Here is a 21,695-nt window from a genome sequence, read left to right as displayed (position 1 = left end):
AGTTTCTATTGTTGGACTTCATGACAAACTGTAAAATGGGTGGGGAAAAAAGTGCGCAGTCCGGAGTGCGGAATGGGTCGAGTTTCGTGCTGGGTGGGAGGGTTGGCTTTTATACTAAGCATGACTCAGAAGCGCACGCAATGCAAACATTAAAGAGTGCAAAAACAAAATCAAAGCTGGAAATGATTGAATGCTCGACTATGGCGTATGCCCTGTAGACAGTTTCGTTTGGGAGTCTTGTTATACATTCAATTTTGCAGCTCCAGCTTGGCAAATTTGCGATATCAACCGAAAAAAATGCATAAACAACATGTTACACTAATCGATATTTATCGATAATAGTTAAAAGACGCAGCTATCTCATATAATAGGTAATCAGCTTTGTTTTCAAGAACAGTCGCAAGCAAAACTCTAGTTTTTCCACCTTGCAACACTTTAGCATAATGCTTGACTAATTGGCCACAATCGATATTAATATCGATATATATTGAACTTCAGACAATATATGCCGCCTGCAGCTTCTAACATGTCTATGAAATTTTAACTTATTTTGTATATTGACTTGACCGATATTCAAAAAATATATCGATATTAACTTCATGGGAAATTTATCGAAAATATAGCCTTGACTGCATACTCTTTATTGCAGAGCTAACATGGAATCGAAATTTGGAACGTATTGATTTACGTTTTGAACTTGATTATCTATAAAAAGATATCGATATTTATCGAGTATCGCAAAAAGTGGAATAAAATCGATATAAGCTGATCTTAAAGAGTGCATGCATTAATTTATGATTTGCAACTCTAAGTCAGACATATATATTAGACTTTTGTATCTATATCTATATATCTATGTATCTATATATCCCTATATCTATATATCTATGTATCTACATGTCTTTGTATATGTCTATATATCTATATATCTATGTAAATATTTAAATAAATATATATCTATATCTATGTATCTGTATCTATATCTACATATCTATATTCATAGATATATTTTTATCTATAGATATATCTATATGCACTAATTTATGCCCGCTTTTTATAGATTCTAACGCTTAGAGGGCATTTAAAGTGATCTATGAGCCACATATTTCCAAGCAATTGTATTTGTATCTGTCTTTCTAGCAGTTAGCTTTTTGATGTATCTGTATCTGTATCTGTATCTCTAGCTGTATCTCTAGCTGTAGCTGTGGCTGTATCTGTATCCGTCTGTCTATCTATTTCAAGTAACTGACAGTTTTGTCAGCTTTGTCGGGCATCCAATGCAGCTGACGTCGCTGCTGACGTCGCTGCTGGCGTCGCTGTCGCTAGGTCGTTGCAGTGCAAACTGCAGTTGAAGGTGATTTAATAATGAGGCGACACACAACGCGTCTCCCCAGGCCTACCAAACGCCTCGCCCCGCCCCGCACCGCCTCGGATTGTCTAGCCTCTAGCCTCTTTCCTCCTCTCCTCTCCTCTCCTCTCCTCTCCTCTCCTCTCCTCTCCTCTCCTCTCCTCTCCTCTCCTCTCCTCTCCTCTCCTCTCCTCTCCTCTCCTCTCCTCTCCTCTCCTTCTTCTCGTCTTCCTCCTACTCTTTGCTCTCATCTGTCTTGCGTTTCCACGTCCCACGTCATTTTTGCATTTTTCTATTGCGCGCTGCAGTTGCACTTTATTATTTTTTTGTAGCCGCCGCCGTCGCCTCTTCTACTCGCTTCTCATTGTGTTATTGTTGTTATTGCGCTTATAAATAGACGTCGCCGTCGCCGTCGCAGTCGCCGTTAATTGCTTCGGCAGTCGCTTTTCTTTTTTGTTTTTCTCATTTGTTTTTTCTTCGGTTGCCTTTTGCTGTTTTCGTTTTCTTTAATTATAATTCATTACGTATGTGCATTTTATTTATTGGCTGCATTTTTTGTTCGTTCCCCTCTGGCGGGGCTTATTGTTGTCGCACATTGCACTTGCCCATGAGCTTTGGCATAGGGGTAGGTCGGGGGCAGAGTTAAGAGCGATGTCACGTAGCAGCCGATCGATAAAATATGAATATGTATATGTATATGTGGATAAACGAACATTGTTGAGATCTACATATGCATGTAGGAATATTTTTTTTTCCTACTGATTACATTTTACAATATAAACTCTCAAATCGAAATTTTATTGTTATTGTTTTTCTTAGGCTAAAGCCTGTCTGCTTTTAAACGTTTAAGAATGGGGCACACAAAGGAAAAAGCAAAAAAAATAACAGTAAATACTCTCTTGCGGGAGTATTAATAATAGCACGGAGAATCTACATTATAATTTCTGCTTAATTCCTAGAATTCTACGTTTCAACTTCACCGGCATGTTTCCGGATATCTTACTCAGAGGTAGCCTTTGAGTTTTATTGTGGTCTGTAGTTTATTCAATATAAAATGCATTTCAAAGCTGAGCAAAACGTTTACGAATGCCGCATAACCGACTGATAACCGACTCCACAAAATTAAAGTCAGCAGTGGGCTTTAACATTATTATGTTATAACTTTTCGCTTTCCTACTACGCACTTTAAAGAAGTTTGTTTAAAATGTTAGCAAAACGTTTACGAATGCCGCACAAAAGAAGAATGAACAAGTGCTGTGAGATGCAGTTAATGAGAAAAAGAGACAAGCTGACAAGAATTATAAATATCTCATAATCTTCAATTAAGCAATTCGATTTTAAAGTTAGCAAAAACGTTTACGAATGCCGCACCAAAGAAGAATTGGCAAGTACAGTGCGCTCTCGAGCATAAGCGTGACCATATGCGCTTCCCATAGATGCCCTGCAAATGTGAAACATTTTCAAATATAACTCCTAGGCTTGCCCGCATACTTTTACGTTAGACCAAAAGGAATCAATCGAATCGGTTCCCGTGTGAGTCGATTTAGTTGATGTGTTACCTATTGCACCGTGAAAGTTTCCATTTGGCCGTCTGCCTTGATTCAATTTCAAAATGTCGTTAGCTAATATATTCACACTTTGTATTCTTTCGTAGAATCATTTTGCTTGGGATTTCCGTTCGGTTCTTTTTTTCTCATTTTTTTTTTTTTTTTGTATGTCTGTTTTGTTTATTTAGTTTGGGAATTAGCTAAGAGTCGTCCCACTCGCCTGGTTAAACGTTGTTGCATCACAGCGAGACACTCACTCGGCGAGCAGCCACTCAAGATCTACGGATGTTCAAAGGGGGGAGGGAGGGGGGGGTGGCGAATAGAGGGCGGGTTTACCCAGAGCGGGAACCACTCAAAGCGCATTCATTGCCTTATGCAACTGGCAGGTGGAAGAGAGGGGTGAGGATTTGGGGGCGGGGCGTATGGGGAAATAAATGTCAGGTGCTTGGCGCTTTCATTTGCCATATTAACTGCAAATTGAATTCAGAATTTAACCATATTCGCATACAATGGGGACTACGACTCGACTACGAACTGGATGCATTCTGTTCAATTATAAATACAAATAAATATATCATGGAAATCAGTTGAGTTAAAATGAAAATCAGGAGGAGGGGATAGAAATAAACTGGATTATTGGATAATCAAAAGACCAGATTTCTATTGAATTCGGAGAGAAGTATAAAACTGGTTAAAATTAGTTTAAATAGAAACCCATTTCCAAGTATAACAAACATACATAGATATAAATGTTTCTCAAGAAAAGTAGTAAACGCCTAGAAGAAATTAGCCTAAATAGAAAGGGTTTCTATGTATAACAGATATATTAATAGGTATATAGAAAGAGAGAGAGAGTATATTAGAGAACCCATTTCTATGTATAACAGATATATATATATATATGATATATGGAAATGAATGGAAGTCTATTCTTATGCATAACATATAGATATATATACATATATAGGTATATGGAGAGAAGTTTTTTCTATGTATAACAGATATGTCGAGAGAAGTTTTAAACAGCTCAAATTAGTTTGAACATAAATCTATTTCTAGGTATAACAGATATATGTATAGGTCTGCAAAGAGAAATATTAAATAGCTCAAGTTAGTTTAAAAAGAAACATTTTTCTATAAATATATATATATATGTATAACACTTCCATATATATATATAGATATATATATATGTAATATATAGAAGTTTTGGAGACTTGTTTAGGTTTTAGGAAAAGTATTTTAAGCTTTTCGTTCTTAAATCAGCAAAAAGCAAATATTTTCTATTCCAAGACTTTTTATTTTGAGTAACACTGAAGATTAAATCATTTTGGGTCAACTTTAGAAATAACAAAAAGAAAATACACATATATATATACATCTATATATATAATTCTAATAATGCTCTACTTAGGCTTGACCGACTTTGAACCGTGCATCGCGTTGTTTATACAAATATTTCAGCTATATATGCAAATGTTTGTAGTCCGATCTTTATCAAATTTTTAGGGCCAATATTTAGCATATAGGAGCAGATATACCAGTTATAACAAAAACGAAGGCTCTGGCTTTGAGAATTGGGGTAAAGGCAGAGGGCCTCCAAGAAATCATATGCCCCTTATCTTTGTAAACTATAGAGGAAACTATATACCAGATTTCATCCATCTAGATCTCATAATGCCTCTTATATGCCTCAAAGTCAATAAATAAGAAGAAACATCGCAGGCTTATATTAAAAACTTGTTCTGATTCTTATGATATGGTAAAATATGTATTTAAGATTCCAAGTTTAAAGCTTTTGTATCTCAATTAACTCAGCTAGACGGCCCGATTCGAAATATATATATATATATATATATATATATATACATATATAAATGTCCCTCTGTCCTTTATAAACATGTTCACGACAAATGAATAGCCTTTTGACATATTTTCCATGGGAAAAAAAGAAAAAGTTTTCTCTTAAATGAAAAGTTTTCATTTTAATGCGCAGTTTCCAATTTCAAAAAGTTGCCATTTTACGCAAACGAAAGATGAACACGTGAAATGGGGGCACGTTGACATATATATATATAAACACGTGCATGCGTTATCCTTATGCCTGCTGCTAACAGGCTGGAGGGTTGCTGGCGCGGTGGGCGGTGGGCGGTGGGTGGTGTCAATAACAGACGCACGCAGCGGAGGCGCATTTACGTCAAACACGATACAAATTGCGAGATATCAGCTGCAATTGTTGCGGCTCCCGCTGATTGTTCTTTTTTTGTTTTGCTTTTTTTTCTTTCCTCTTCTTTTTTTAGCCGGCAACAAGAGCAGCCAACAATTGCGCATAGTTAAATAAGCTACAAAGCAAGCTGCACTGGGCCAAGGCGTGGCTGAGCGGGGCGGTGCGGTGCGGTGCGGGGCTGACAAGCGAGCGACGCACGTCAACGACACCCAAAGCAGGCGAATGAGCGCAAGAAGGGAGAGCGGGTAGCGGGTAACGGGTAACGGCTAGCGGGGGAGAGCGAGCAGGCAAGTGTGGTGCGGCGGGCGAGAGGCGCAGTGCACATAACTGTTTTGTGCATGTGCGTGTGTGTGTGTGTGTGTGTGCGCCGGTCGATAAACAAAAATGACAAGAGCAGCAGCAGCAGCAGCAACAGCAACAGCAGCAACTGGAAGACTGCGCAGTTGGCAGCGCAGCTGTCAGCAACAGATAGCAAGCGCAGTCGTTGACGTTGACGCTGACGTCGCTGTTGACGTCGCTGTTGACGTCGCGTTTGACTCATTAAATATTTTGCAACCTTGACCGTTCGAGAGCGTTTAAAATGTGTATGCATGTATGCCAGTGTGTATGTATGTGTGTATGTGTGTGTCTGCAGTTAGTGTTGTGCTTGTGTGTGTGTGTGTGAGCTGGCATTGTTAATATTGTTGTTATTGTGTGTCATGCAAGTCTTGAAGCAATTTGCAGCAGCAACAAGAAAGAAACGACCAGCTACGCCACGCCGAAGTTTGAATACCCTGCCTGATCGAAATGTGTTTAAAGCTCGCAATTGCTGAGATTGAGATAAAAAATATCTTTAAAAGAGAAATGTTTCTCACGTAAGAAACGCGTATTCAAGCGATCCTTCTCATAGAAATATTTGAAATAGTCGTGAAGATTTGATTAATATGGCAAAGCTCGTAAAAAGGTTTATATATATCCAATATATACACTGTCTGCAACAGAAAACCGTATCTATACAAAGTTTCACCAAGATGTCTTCTTTGCATAACAAATGGCATGCAAATTATACAATACCCTCTCGAAGGGCATGCAAAATTAAGTCGGAGTGCTGCAGTCGAAAGTGCTCGACTAGAAGATACCCTGAAGCACCGCGCCGAGCCGCCTTTACAAACCAGGTCTTGTTTTTTTTTTATATATACACAATATTCAGCTACTTCTTCACATATGTATATCTATTGAGCTATACGTATTCTCTGAATGCTGTTCGGTATTTATAATCTCAAATGGAGAGTACCCGAAAGGTTATATATTTTTTATCTGTATATGCTACCCGAGAAGCTGTATACCAAACTTGGAGAAAATAACTCTCATAGTGTTCGAGTTATGCTACAAAAACCAAGTCTCAAATCGATTTTTATCGATATTATCGAATATATATCGAAACTTGTATTCATCGTGATCGTGTGATCTGTAGCTTTTGTAGTTTCCGAAAAAGACGAAGACCGACAGGCAGACGATCTCAAGAATATATATATATGTATATGCACCTAATAGATCTTCGATGATTTCTTCTGCCTGTCACATTTACAAAACCAATATACCCTATTCAACCCCCATCGCAGCAGGGTATCAAACTATGTGCAATCTGAATGCTGCGTCGCTTCGCTTGTGAGTTATTTTATTTGTCTTCATTTATTTATTTTACTTTTTTTTTGGGCATTGTTTATTCCGGCGACTCGAGTTCAATGCAAATGTTTGGACAGCGACAGGAAACGCGCAAGTTATGTAGATAGGCGAGGCGAGAAGCCTCGAAGGGAAAGACGATCGGAAGAGGGAACAAAAAAAAAATAAATAGAAATTAGAACCAGCAAAAAAGAAGAAGAAGAACAGAAAGAAGAGCTGCAATTGCAAAAAGCGTTTTTCTTTTGGTTTTAGCAAGAATTTCTTTTCTATTCGATTCCGCAACCCAATCGAATTAAGTTCTTTTCCATCTCCATTCCGTTTTCATATATTGAAATTAGAACCAGCAAAAAGAAGAAGAGGATTAGAATGAAAAAGCAGTAAAAGGGTTTCTTTTGGTTTTTTGCAGGAATTTCTTTCGTATTCGATTCCGCAATTCAATCGAATTTCGTTCTATTCCAATTCTTATCCCCATTCCGTTCCCATTTCCCTTTCCAATTCCAATTCCGTTCCCATTTCCCATTTCATGGCACAGACGGACGCAACGTTTCTTATGGCATTCGATTTAAGTCTTATTGCCCGTGCAATTGTAATAACTATTGCCATTACCCGACCAAGCTCCTACTCCCCCCCCCCCCCCCCTCCCCAATACCTCTCGACAATCAAGCAGCCCCTGCTTCCACTTAGGTCCCACGCAACTGGAGTCTAGAACCAATCATTAAATGTCCATTAAAAAACCAAAACCCTGCAACCTTTACACACACACACACACAAACACACACAAATTGAATAGCCCGCCAGGGGGCGGCGACAGAGGGAGCGGCAGGGAGGGGGGGGAGGGGGTTTGTCAATTGACATCAATCAATTGTCAATTTTGAAACAAGCACAAAACGAAGCTAAAGTTATTTTTAAAATGGAACAAAAAACAGGCAAAGAAAAAAGTTGTCAACGACTAGAAAATACCCTGCACCAAGAAGAATAACAGAGACAATTTCATATAGTCTTTGAGTGAACCCAGCGTCGAGCTAGCTTCTATATATGTACATATATACACACAGTAACAGACACACATACACATACAAACGTCGCTTGATGCAACGGTTAAGTCCCGCTCTTCGATAATTTTCGGTCTTTAGAGTCCGATCTGTTTCGGATTTGCAGGCCTGAAATATGGTATAGAAATGTGTGTAGTTATCTTCATTAACTTCGGTCTTTAGAGTCCGATCATTCTATAACTTTCAGGCCAGAAATATGGAATAGAAATCTGTGTGGATACCAAAGCACAAAGCGGTAGCTAATGAGTATCTTCTTCGATTTTGAAGAGAATATCGAAGAGATCCGAAAGATGAAATATTTTTGATATGTCTATACTATACGAGAGAGTCTATGTGTCAAGTCTGATGTATTTAGCTCTTATAATTTTCGAGTTATTTTCATAAACAACATCGCTGCGATTCGATTGTTATCGTTATTTAGAAAAAGGGCGGAAATGTTGAGAAACTATTATGAATTCCTTATGCGTATTTGAATTGAACGAGGTTCTATGATGTTCCAGGAATATGTCTAGAGGAATGTGTAGTAAGAACTCTTAAAATGTACATAGATTTGTCAAATTATTTGTTTTGGCATATTTGAGAAAACAATATTCCTTCTATGAATCTTTGAGTAAAATAGAATATAATATAATATAATTCTTCAAATAGAATTGAAGTAAGTAAAAACTAATTATACATATAAATTGATTGTTGATTGCAATAAAAAAAGGAAGAAGCCTGAAGAACCTTCGGAAAAGTTTATTTTTCAACTAATAAACCTGCTGAAACTGACAAAATCTCAGCTAAATAACAAGAAAAAATCAAAGTATAGCAAGGATTCTTTCAAGAGTTCTCACAATATTCCTGTAAATAGTTGAGAAATTCGCAAGCAGACAAACTACTTAAAGTACTATTATGAGTAGATTTCAAGATTGTGGTTGAGTTTCGAGTACTTTATGCATATTAGGGTATATGGAACTGTAAGCTATCCAACTTATTCGCATTACAATCAATTCTCAACATTATTCGCATCGTTTGTTTCACATCTTTCATTCGTTTTGGTTTTGGCTTTTTGTTTTACTTCTTCTTTTGTTTTTTGTGGGTTCTCTTGGCTAAACGACCTTTGGAAATTACAAAGTGAAACCCGTTTTTCTCTGCAGCCTTAACCAAGTTTTTAGCCCGCCATTTGCGAACGACTCCCGCCGCCTGCTCTCCCCCTCTTACCCACCAAGCCGAACTCCCCTTTATACGACTCGTCATGACATTTTCCAGTCATCGACTTCTTTTGCGGTCGTCCGTTGTGTGCGGCCATTTAGCTCTCTAATTGCTGTCATTCAGGCGAGAGAGAGAGAGAGAGAGAGAGAGAGAGAGAGAGAGCGAGAGAGAGAGCGAGAGGGAGGGAGAGCGAGCGAGACAAAGAGGGAGAGCAAGGAAGCGAGAGGGAGAGCGATGCACAGAGTGCGGCAGAAGCGACCTCTGTAGCTGTTCTTTTTGGCATACCCTGTAGCACAAACGATATAAAGGAGCATATTGGCTTTGTGCCCACGTTTGTAACAGGCAATGGAAGGCAGATTTTAACTGGGAGAGTTATCAAGGTTAAAGCTCTTCGTATCATATAATACTATATATAGTTAACCTTTAGATTGACAGGGTATTTGCCAGTCGGTGCATTTGACACACAGTGACGACCTTTTGTTTTTTGTTTTTGTTTTTAGTTACCCTTACTTGTCTCTCGTTGCGGCAGGTCAACGGTGTCAAATTACGTATAATTATTTTTGACTTAGGCAGCGTGCGTGTTGTATTCAAATCGTTCGCCCCCACCTCTCCACCACTCTACCCACCTCTCCACCACTCTACCCACCTCTCCACTCTTGCTCTTACTGTCTCTATCTCGCTGTTGTTCCGCTAACTACCCGCTCTCTTACCCTTACCACACCACACCTTCTATAACTGGCATTGCTTTTAAATTTACTTTGTTTACTTCAATCACTTGTTCTTCTGCCACTTCTTCTCCCCTCCCCCTCCCTCTCTCTCTCTCTCTCTCTCTCTCACTCTCTCACTCTCCTCTGGCACGCTGCCCACTCGCCCGCTATCTTCAGTTCACTTCACAACACTTTACAACACTGCGCTTAGTCATCGTCAATCGTCGTCTTTTTGTTTTTGTTTTTGTCTTTGTCTTTTAAGTGCTTCCCACTTCGCCGTTTCGACTAACCGCAAAACTAGCAACAACAACAACAACAACAACAACTTGTATTACTGTAACAACAACAACAACAACAACGGCAATAATAATAATATAAAAAAACAACATTTTGCAAGTCTTGTTTCGCTTTCCGGGTCGCATTTGTGCCCTCTCTCGCCCTCTCCCCGTCTCCCCCCTCTCGCTCTATCGCTCTCTCGCTCTCTCGCCTTCTCGTTCGTCTTTTAGCTTTTGCTATCTATTTGCTGTGACTAATATACATAACTCCCCTCCCTCGCTTCCAACAAACTTCTCTTCTAACACACAATTTCCTGAATTCCCCAGACTCAACTTTTTGCATAGTTTTTATTATTGTTTTGGTTTTTAGCAACTTTTTATAGCCAAAAAAGCATATTATATTATATAATGTATTTATTATAATTTATAGACATATACCAAGTGCATAATAATTTGTATATAAATCATTTCATGAAGGTCGGCGAATTCTTGACACGATATTTTTATCGAATTCTACGTGAGTTTCCGAGTGTTTCGGTTTTTCGGTCATTAATTGCGCCCCGCTCGCAGAGGTTGCATAAATATGTATATACATACATATGTATATAATGGAATTTCTGAAGGCTGACTGCGTGCATTGCTCTATTATGAAAGTTTTGGAGGGTACGTAGTACACATAGTATATGTATAACCGTGCGACTATTAATTATATATGCAATACATGGCGCATATTTCGGATATATTCGAACGTATTCGGGCGATTCCGGGGCCGCGTTTTAATACGAGTAAAAAAAGGGTTAGGGTAAATGTGGGAACTTTTTATATACATATGCTTCCTGATCGAAAATTTTCGACGTTATATATCTATAAAAAGTATCGCAACAAACTACTAACAGTTATTTTATAGTTACAAATACATATGTATGTTATCGATATTGCTGCACGTAGCGTAGTTATCGATTGAAAGTATTTATCGGTATGCCTAGATTGGAAGCAACAATCGATATCTTAATCAAGATAATCAGACTATCAAGTTGCGCTCGATTCCTCTCAATTTCTCGCTCTCTCTTTCTCGTTTAATCACTTGTCTCTCTCTCTCCTCTTTCGTTCTATATCTATATATATATATATCTCTCTCTCTATATATATATCTCTCTCTTTATATCTTTCGCTCTCTCTATATATATTATATCGCTCTCTATATATATCTATATATATCTATATATATCTATATATATCTCTCTCTATATATCTCTCTCTCTATATATATATCTCTCTCTTTCTTTTTCTTTTTCTCTTTCTCTTTTTCTTTTTCTTTCTCTTTCTCTTTCTCTCTCTCTCTCTCTCTTTCTCTCTCTCTTTCTCTCTCTCTTTCTCTCTCTCTTTCTCTCTCTCTCTTCTCTCTCTCTTTCTCTCTCTCTTTCTCTCTCTATCTTTCTCTCTCTCTTTCTCTCTCTCTTTCTCTCTCTCTTTCTCTCTCTCTTTCTCTCTCTCTTTCTCTCTCTCTTTCTCTCTCTCTTTCTCTCTCTCTTTCTCTCTCTCTCTTTGTCTCTCTCTCCATCATTCTCTCTCGTTTTCTCTCTCTCTTTATCTCTCTTTTTCTCTCTATCTCTTTTTCTCTCTCTCTCTCTCTCCATCTCTCTCTCTCTCTTTTTCTCTTTCTCTCTCTCTCTCTCTCCATCTCTCTCTCTCTCTTTTTCTCTCTCTCTCTCTCTTTATCTCTCTCTCCATCACTCTCTCTCTTTTTCTCTCCTACTGCCCTCTCGCATTTTCATTATGATCCATTAACGTTTACTGTACGTTCTACGTTTACGCTAATCTTCCAATCCCCCCTACAATCCCTGACCCTCCTTGGACTGCGTCCCGCCCCTCCAAAAGCACACACAAAATTGTTCAGTTTTCTTATCAGCATTCGTATTCATTCCCTTTCCCCCGTCCCCAGTTGACAGATTATCGCGAGCGTATTGCAACTATTTGGGTTGCTGCTGATCCGCGCCCGGCACCTCTTATCGCCTATAGCTCAAGTGCGAAACGGGGGGAGGGGGGGCGGCGGCATTGGGGGCTGGACTAAGCAGGTTGGGGCTGATTGGGGCTGGTTGGGGCTGAGCGCTTGTCAATGGCCGCGAATGGCGCAAATGCAAACAGGAAATGAGCTAGCTGCGGAAATGTGTGTGCGTGTGCACAGATGGAAGTCCATACATATACATATATATGCATGTAAATATGGGCTATATAATCGGTCGGTGTTTCGATTCAAAGTTCGAACCAGCACCCGGCCTTTAGATGCAATACAAGCCTGCCTTCGTAAGCCTGCAATACAATGCCCTGCAATACAACACCCTACAGTCCAATACCCTACAATCAATCAAAGTTTTTGGGTCGCAGTTGTGCATCAGTCAATCAATCAATCAGTCAATCAATCGGTCAATCAGTCAAAAACACATCCGAATATATTATAGTTAAATAAATTCCTAGTTCAAAATAACTAATTTAAGTTTTAACTGGAAGACAACATTGCTGACATGTCAGGCAGTGTGTCCTGCCTGACAGCTGGCAAGACAGTTCAGCAAGTGCATACTGCCTGGAGATAGGAGATTAAGTATATGAAATGCACTCACCTATGGATTTGCGTTCCACTCGCGATGCGCTGCTGATACGACATATTAGCAACTTGTTGTTGTTGTTGTTGTTGTTGCTGCTGTTGCTTTTGTTGCTGTTGCGTTGCTTTGTTTTGTTGCTGATTAGACGCTGTCTGAGAATGTTGCTGCTGCTGCTGATGATGTAAATGATGGGACGTTGGTCCATTATCATGCACTTGATGCGACGCAGCAGCGTTGCCTGCCGCGGCGCTGTGTTGCTGCTGCTGATTGCTGGCAGCACGTTGCTGTTGTTGTTGCTGGTGTTGCTGGTGTTGTTGTTGCTGTTGTTGCTGTTGTTGTTGTTGTTGTTGCTGCTGCTGCTGCTGCTGATGATGATGATGGTGATGAAGCTGTTGCTGATGTTGCTGCTGCAGTTGCTGCTGATGATGTTGCTGTTGTTGTTGCTGATGTTGCTGCTGCTGATGCTGCTGATGTTGCTGATGTTGCTGTTGTCCACCGTTTGTGGCGTTGTTTGTGGGCGGCGGAGCACCGACCTGCACTGAAGAGGAGCGTATAGCTGCTTCCATTTCATGCCGAACTCTTTTGGCTTAAACACTTGTTGTTGCGCCCAGAATTTGAAGAAGAAGTTGTTCCTGTTGCTGCTGCAGCTGCTTCAGCTGTTGTTGTAAATGTAATGTTGTTGTTGTTATTGTTGCTGTTGTTGCTGTTGTTGTTGTTATTATCACTGAGCTGCTCGCATGCAACAACATTGCACTGCAACATATTCACCAACACTTGTTACTTGTTTGTTTACTACTACTGTTGTTGTTGTTGTTGTTAACACTTCAGTTGATGCTGTTGCTGTTGCTGCTGTTGTTGTTGCTGTCAACAAAATAACAGCAACAACAATAAGCTCTAGCGCTTAAGAGACGCCATGCAGCAGCTGCTGCACAAGCATTTCTCTAGTTGTATTTGTTGTTGTTGCACGTTTCTTTGTTTTGTTGTTTTATATATTATTTACTTGCTGTTGTTGTTGTTGTTGTTGCTGCAGTTCTTGCAGTTGTTGCAGTTGTTGCACTTGTTGTTGCAGTTGTTGCACTTGTTGTTGCTGCTGTTGTATTACTTTATTAAACATTTGCCTATTTACACACACACACTGTGACTGCTGCTAAAAGAAGAAGAAAAAAGGTAAAAGGAAATTGAAATATTTCGGCACACACACACACACAGAAGCGCGCGCGCGTGCAATGCGGCAATGCGGCAACGTCGCACGCACGCACGCACGCACGCACGCCTTGTTGCCAAATTTCAGCTCATGTTGTTGTTGTCGTTGTTGTTGTTGCACACACACCAAAAAAAAAAAAAACAAGGCGCAAACAAAAAAAAGCTTAGCTGAAAAACATTTGGAAACAATTTTGCTTCCAATTTTTTTTTTTATTTTGCGCGCAGCCTAACAAAAAAAAAAAAACAAAAACAAAGCACAAAATTCGAGAGCAAACTTTTTTCTTTTTATTTTTGTTGACACATATTTTGTTGCAATGCCTGCGCGGGCGGCGGTGGGCGTGGCAAGCTCACATATATATATGCATATATGTATATAGTCACTACATGTGTGTGTGTCTTCGCGCGAGTGTGTGTGTGTGTGTGTGTGTGTGTGTGTGTAACAAATTAAGCGCCTAAAACGAAAGGCCGAAACGCGCCGCACGCACGAAATGTGAATTGTTGTTGTTGTTGTTGTTTTCTATGTGAGCTGGTTAAAAAATTTTCCATTAATTAACAACTTTGTGCACAATTTAATTTTCCATTTGATTTATTTTGTTATAATATTTATTTATTCTCTTTTGTTACGTTTGCTGCGTCTGGCTTTATCTTCGGATTTGCCTTATCAGCGCTTTATCACAGAAAAACTTAAAAAAAAAAAGTGATATATATATATGTATATATACACACATATATATATATATACATTTATATTTGCACACAAAACAAAAAGTGTTTGCTTTTTTTTACATTTTATTTGCATTTTATTTGCATTTTATTTCATGATTTTCGCGTTTCCGACCTGCAACGAGAGGGGAAAGAGAGAGAGAGAGAAGAAAGCGTTTTGTTTGATTAGTTGCCAATTATCGATAAGCTATATATATAAATACATACATACATATGAAGAAAAGATAAAAATAATCGATAATTACAGCAAAATGTAATTTAAAATATATGCTACATAGATAACTAGATTCTGGTGTGGATATATGCAGATATACACAGATATTTAGGCAGATTCAGGTCTGAAGTGCATTGGCATCTGGCTCGATAGTTCAGTGTTGAGTAACTCTATCAATAGGTCAGTGTTGCACAACATTTTGTTTGTTTTTGTGTTTGAAAAAGTTACCATATATTGAAAATCATTTATTATCAAACATTGTAATGAGATTTTAGAATATAATTTAACCCTTACTACAGCTCATATTCTTAAAAGACATTGAAGGGCATATTTTTTTATTTTTATATATATAAAGATCATATTTTGTTCTAGAATTTCGTAATTTCGTTAATAATAGACTTTAAAGAGCTCACTTATTCTATAATTTCGTAATACGTTCTTTAATAAGTTTGTAGAGGGTCTTATAGTTTTGTCTTGAAATCAGTTTCCACAACCACAAAGTCCATACACATATTCTTAACCAATATCTATAGTCGGAAAGATATATGTAGATGCGTCCGTCTGTCAGTTTCTGCAAATAATCTCTCAGTCTCAGTGCTAAGTGTCGTAACTTCACAAGGGTTCGATATCGGATCACTATATCATATATCTATCGTAGGAGTATATAGTCCAAAGTAAAGTATGACGAACTTTTTTGTTTCATACAGGGAAATATCCGCATCGGACTACTATGACATATAGCTTTATAGAAAGAATCGCTAAAAATATTGTTTTTTTTTTATGGAAAACAATTCAGCTTTTTCAAAATATTCTCACCGAGCTCTGTAATTACGAGCTTTACATTTAAACTAGGGCATTGAATCTTCGGCATTCTTTCGAGTTTTTAGAAATCAATAGACTTGGTATTTGTAGACACATTTGGTAAGGTCGCATAAGGTTAAAAATCTTTTAAAAATTCATAATTTCTCGCAATAAATTAAATCCATTTTTCTTCTTCTTCTTTTTTTTTGTATACAAAAATGTTGCATTTAACAACTTGTTTCACAAGTTCTCAAACATTTCATTCATATTTATATCTCTGACAGGCACTCGTATATATTTATGTATGTGTATTTATATACATACATATGTATGTATATCCACATATGTGTTGTGCATGACTAAAACACAAATCAGCCGTTGCTATCACTCGTTAGTCTGATAAGCGCGCTTATCAACTGAATAACTTAAGAATTTAAGAGTTCCTTATCAGCACAACAAAAACAACAAAGCAAAAAAAAAAATACCGTAACTCTTAAATTGAAGTCCCAAATTAGCCGAATAACAATTTCACTCTCTCTCTCTCGCTCCCTCTCTCTTTCTCTCTCTCACTCACTCGCAGGCTCATTTATCAAGCATTTGAGGTATTCCCAGTTGCCCGCAGCAGCTTTACAGCGATATTTACGCGTGTTGCCTACGTGAAAAACAGAAAACAGAAAACAGAAATCAGAAGCAGCAGCAAGAAGTAGAGCCGCAGTCGCAGCAGCAACAACAGCGGCGGCAGCGGCAACGGCAACGGCAGCAGCAGCAAAATATATAACAGAAAGCAGCAGCAGCAGCAGCAGAAGCAGAAGCCGAAGTAGAAACGGCAGAAAAAGCTCTCGGCCGGTGTCGACAAACTGGAAACAGAAAACTGAAACTTGGCAACAGCGCGCGGTCACATGTTTTGCTGCCGCTGCTGCCGCTGCTGCTGTTGTTGTTGTTGTTGTTGCTGGTCAGCAACATTTTTGTTGTTGTAATGTTTAATGAAAGCAATTAAACTGCACAGCCACAAATAAATAAAAACAATAACAATTAACAGCTGGCAAGAGGCAACAACAATTCGCATTGCATACACACATACACACACACACACACACACACAGCTGCGCGTAACTGGCAACTTTTAGTAAATTAAATTCACACTATGAAAATTGCACAGAAATTGAATTGAATTTAAGCAAACTGCAAAAACTCTCAAACCCACACACAAACATACACACTCACATATAGACGAAAATTAAGCACAAATTCCACAGGCAAGCAAAAAAAAATCAGCCAAGCGTCGCAAAGACCAAAAGCCAGGCAAAGGCAGCGACGTCGGCAGCAATCAAAATATAGTCAAAGGCAACAACAAGCGATATACAACGTTGCCGCACTTCACACAAAGCAAAAGACAGAAAAAATAAAAAAACTTAAGCACGCGTAAGATTAAAGCAGCGACGGCGGCAGCGACGCAACCGTCGCGCCAGCCAAATGCGCTGTTGACAATTTTCAGCAGCAGCAGCCCCAGCGCAAACAAATTAATAAAAATAACAACACACGCACACCACCAACAACAGCAACATCAACGGCAACGGCAACAACAACAACAACAACAAAAACAACTCAACGGCAGACGACGACAATATGAAAAAGAGGCTTAAAACTATACGTAAAAAGAAACAAGCAAAGCAGCGCAGCCAGCATCGATGCCAACAGCGTTATAATAATAATAATAGCATAAAAAGAAATTATAAAAAAAAAACCAACTCGAAGCAAAAGCAAAACAACGAACGAAGAAAAAATGATGCCGCTGCTGCCATGGCACATCTGCCCAAAGCGTGAGAGCGAGATAGCGAGCGCTGTGCGCAAAGCAAACGATTTAGAGTAGAAGAGAGACACACACAGAAAGAGAGAGAGCAAACGAGCAACCGACCGACTGTCAGTCAGTCGCTCGGTCGGTCGTAATCGTCACATAAGGGGAGGAAGCGGGTGAGCTGTGGGCCACTGTTGAGGTTGAGCAAAAACAGAGAGCAACAACGCGGGAACTTGAACACACATACACACACATAACATATATATATATATGTATGTATATAATTTATATACAAGGCATACACATATATAATATATACACATATATTATATATATATATACCATACAAATGCAAAGAAAACAGCGGGCAGGCAGCGATGTTGCTGCGCAGCAACGTTGTACGATGTTGTTCGTGTATTGGTTATGCGGCGCGCGGGTGACGCAACAGCAAGTGCAAGGCGGCGGGCAGGCAGCGCAGTTGGCAACTGAATACGAACGCACACTCATGCACTAGCAAGCCACACATACACACATACACACACAAATACGAGCGCAAAAGGCAAGCAAAACTCGCAACGTCATAACGAGTCGAGCGACAAAACGAACGAACGAGCGAACGAACAAACGAACGGCCGACCGTCAGACAGCCAGCCAGCCAGGCAGACCGACCGAGCGTGCGACCGACTGACAGACAGACAAACAGACCGAGCGACAATCAGTCGGTGAGTCGTGCATAGTGACGTGCACAAAAATCCCCCGAGCAGCGCAGCAAGCGCTGTATTTGTATGCTTGCCTGTGCGGCTGCCGCTGTACATGTATGTGTGTATATATATATATATACATGCATACATATATGTATATGAAAAATGATAGGAGACGTAGAAGCAAACGAGTCTAACGAGTAAAACGTAGCAATAAACACACGGTTGATGGCAGCGGGACGGCAGGGGATGTGCGGGTGCGCAAGGTGAAACGTAAAAAAATACCGTGTATAAGAAGAAGCAAACAAACACACGAACACACGCACACACTTACAAGGAGACCGTATAATAATAATAATAATAATTGTGGAGCATTGGCGCGCTGGCATAAAGTCCACACAACACACACACACACACACATGCACACCTTTCGCCAGTGTGCTTTGTGTGGGCGTCAGCGCAGGCGACGGCAGCAGCAGCAGCAGCAGCGGCAGCCACAAATATGTACAGTAAAATATTCACAACGCCAAAAACGAAAAGGCAAATAAAACGAAATGAAATGAAAAAAAGTAAACGAAACAAATGGAAAAAGAAGAAAAAAAAAAGCTAAACGAAACGAAACGAAAAAAAAAAATCACGAGTAGGCCGAAAGCAATTTATTTGAGATAGCGCCCCTGCTGCCAGTGTCGATGTTCTGCTCGCTGCCCGCTGCCTGCTGCTCGCTGCCCGCTGCTCGCTGCCCGCTGCCTGCTTTGGCTGTTGTTGTTTGGCTGCTTTTTGCTCTGCCGCTGCGCTGCTACTGTGGAGTAAAGTAAAGTATTGATTTTTCGTTCGAGCTTTAATTTAGTGCGCCAGCTTTTATTTCATTTTTATTTTTTGTTATGTTATGTGTGTGTGTGTGCGTTGTTTTTGTTGCGTGTGCTTTTATCAGTTATTACACTAGTTGTTTTTGTTTTTGTTTTCGTTGTTATTGTTGTTGTTGTTGTTGTTGTTGTTGCTGGCTCTTGTGCATATTTCATGATTTTTGTTGCTGTTGTACAAAAATAAGCGCATGTGAACGCGACGCAGGGAAAACGTGTTTTTCAGCCAGAAAATGTGTCGTAGGTTTTGCGTGTGTGTTGCATGTGGAAGTGTGTGTGTGTGTGTGTGTGTGTGTGTGTTGTGTGTCTCTATGTGTGTTTTTGTAGCTTTCACAACACAACGCAACGCAAGATTTGCAGGCCGCAGTAACCGCCCCTCTTCATCAACCTCATCCCCCACTTTATCATCATCATCATCGTCATCGTCATCATCATCATCTTCCGCAGCTGCTTCTTCCTCTTGCGAAGTGCAACAGTAAGCAGCAGCAGCAGCGGCAACAACAATGGCAAAACGCATGTGCCGCACACATGTGCACCCTCTGGTCGTGCGTGTAGGTGTGTGCGGAGCACAGGAGGTTGGGGGGGGGGGGGGGGTGTTTGTGTGGGAGCTTACGGGGGCCAGGCTGAGGGACGCATGGTTTTATCGAGGGTTGTTGCAACCCACACGCACACACACGCGCACGCACACCAACTCCCACGCACGCACACATGTTGCCGGGCAACCCAAAGCTAAAATGTTTCTATTGTACAACAAGAGGAAGAAGAAGAACAACAACAACAACAACAACAACAACAAGAGCTTGGCATAGCTGCCGTATAGCCCGATATTTCTCAACATTTCCCATTTCTCTATATATCTGTATATCCTCCGTCCGAGACTCGCAACTATTTTGATATTTCTCGCATGAATCATTGGAATTTCGCAAAGCGATTTTGGAAAATTTAACAATTTATCAAGAATTAGGTGAGATAGAGAAGAGGCAGACAGAGAGAGAGAGAGAGAGAGAGAGAGAGAGATTATGAGAAGGTTCCAGTTGATGCGTTTTACACATACATACATACATATGTATACGTATCTATGTAGCCTGAATCTACATGTGCATGCACTTTTTCGGAATTGCAATAAATTAAATAATGGACAACATCCCGCACATCAACGGATGAACATGATGCAATTTTAGATAAAGATATACATACATATGCATATATGTATAATGGTCGAAAAGATATTGATATAAAGATATACATAGATAGCAACTAGAAATCGGAACATTGCAGAAATTGAAATAGCTCCAAGCATCAAAAACATAAATATAATAGAATATAAATAGATATAGATCTTAAATATTGATTTGTATATCTGCGAGCAGATATCTTCGAGAAGGAGATATCTCTGAGAAGTAGATATCTCTGAGAAGAAGATATCTTCGAGAAGGAGATATCTCTGAGAAGAAGATATCTTCGAGAGAAAGTTATCCAGAAGATATCTTCGAGAAGGAGATATGCCCGAGCAGAAGATATCTCCTAGAAGATATCTTTGATCTCAAAATGTATTTAAAATGTGTATTTAAAAATATATATATGTATATATATATTGTATATGCTTTACCGGTAACAATAAATAGCTTTATCCGTAATTGTATATATTACAATGTATATTCTAAAACAGATATAGCTCTGTCCGTATGATTCCATGCAAAGCTCTACGCTTTGCTTGTATTTCTGTTATAGGCAGAACCTATGTCGGAACTGGCTTAATCAGTGCACTATATCATATAGCTGCCATAGGAACAATCAGCTGAAAACTATGTTCTTGTATGAAGCACTCTTTTCGTTTGATATGGTATCTTGGACAAAATCAAGATTTGTAAGTCGCCCCCTAGTTATAAGCCAAATCCTGTCAAGATCGGATAACCATATTATTACCATATCATATAGATCTATAGCAAGAATTGTTCGAAATATATATATATATATACATATATATTATAACACTAAGTACGTTTTTTGGCTTTATATTTCCTATGTAATATCTTCCAATACTGTTAAGTGCGAGGATTGTATTTTGAATACAAATAGAAAGCTAAGCTGGGAACAGTTTATTTTTCCAACTTTGCCAAGCATAGAATACTAATGAAATGTTAAAGATAACGATTCTAGCTGTTACGAGCAAAATCTTCCAGTCGTAAAAAATATACAATTTAAGATGTTTAAAATGAAAATATAAAAAAAGTAACATAAAAGGGCGACATTTCAGTTATTTAAGGTTGATCAACAAGAATTTTATCGGAGCAGGAATTTTGAATGTTCGGCAATTGTTTAACATTCCGAAATTCCATTTCTTTCATCTTGAATATTTTCTTTGCGAAATGTGGCATAATTTCCGAGTCCAAAGCAACCCTTTAAACAACCTTTAACGAGGGTAGGTAGAGTCGGTTTGTAGCCGTAACAAAAACCGGTTTCAATATAGTATTTCTCTCTCTTTTTTTATACCCTTGTAGAGGGTATTACAATTGTGGCATGAAGCTGTAACTTTTTTTATTATTATTTTATTTCACATTTACTTTCTAATTACTTTATTTTCTTTTAATTTTAATTTATGTCTTCTTTTATTTTTTGATTTTAATAAATTTGTTTTCTATTGTTTATTTTATTTCTATGTTCGTTATATTTTCTATTTGATTTATTTATTATTTTTTCATTTTACTTTACTTTTATTTTCTTTTTGTTTCATTTATATTTTACCTTTTTATCAAAACTTATCCATATTGGAACTAAATGGAAAA

General features: G+C 38.9%; 1 protein-coding gene across 1 annotated transcript in view; it reads right to left on the bottom strand.

Annotated features, from left to right (window-relative positions):
- Smr (Smrter) overlaps positions 1 to 21,695 on the bottom strand; it is a gene marked incomplete at its 3' end in the record, with an annotated part of 74,115 nt that overhangs the window by 44,473 nt on the left and 7,947 nt on the right. Inside the window, exon 2 of the mRNA XM_064698821.1 lies at positions 12,631 to 13,759. Within this exon, the coding sequence (XP_064554891.1) occupies positions 12,631 to 13,178 (548 nt within the window). The remainder of the gene's footprint in view (positions 1 to 12,630; positions 13,760 to 21,695) is intronic.

This window comes from Drosophila montana, unplaced genomic scaffold (genome assembly GCF_035044405.1).
Source record: "Drosophila montana isolate Dmon_TW-CO22-7 unplaced genomic scaffold, ASM3504440v1 contig_786_1, whole genome shotgun sequence".
NCBI lineage: Eukaryota > Metazoa > Arthropoda > Insecta > Diptera > Drosophilidae > Drosophila > Drosophila montana.
Note: the sequence above shows the minus strand (reverse complement) of the source record. Positions and strands in the feature narration are given on the sequence as shown.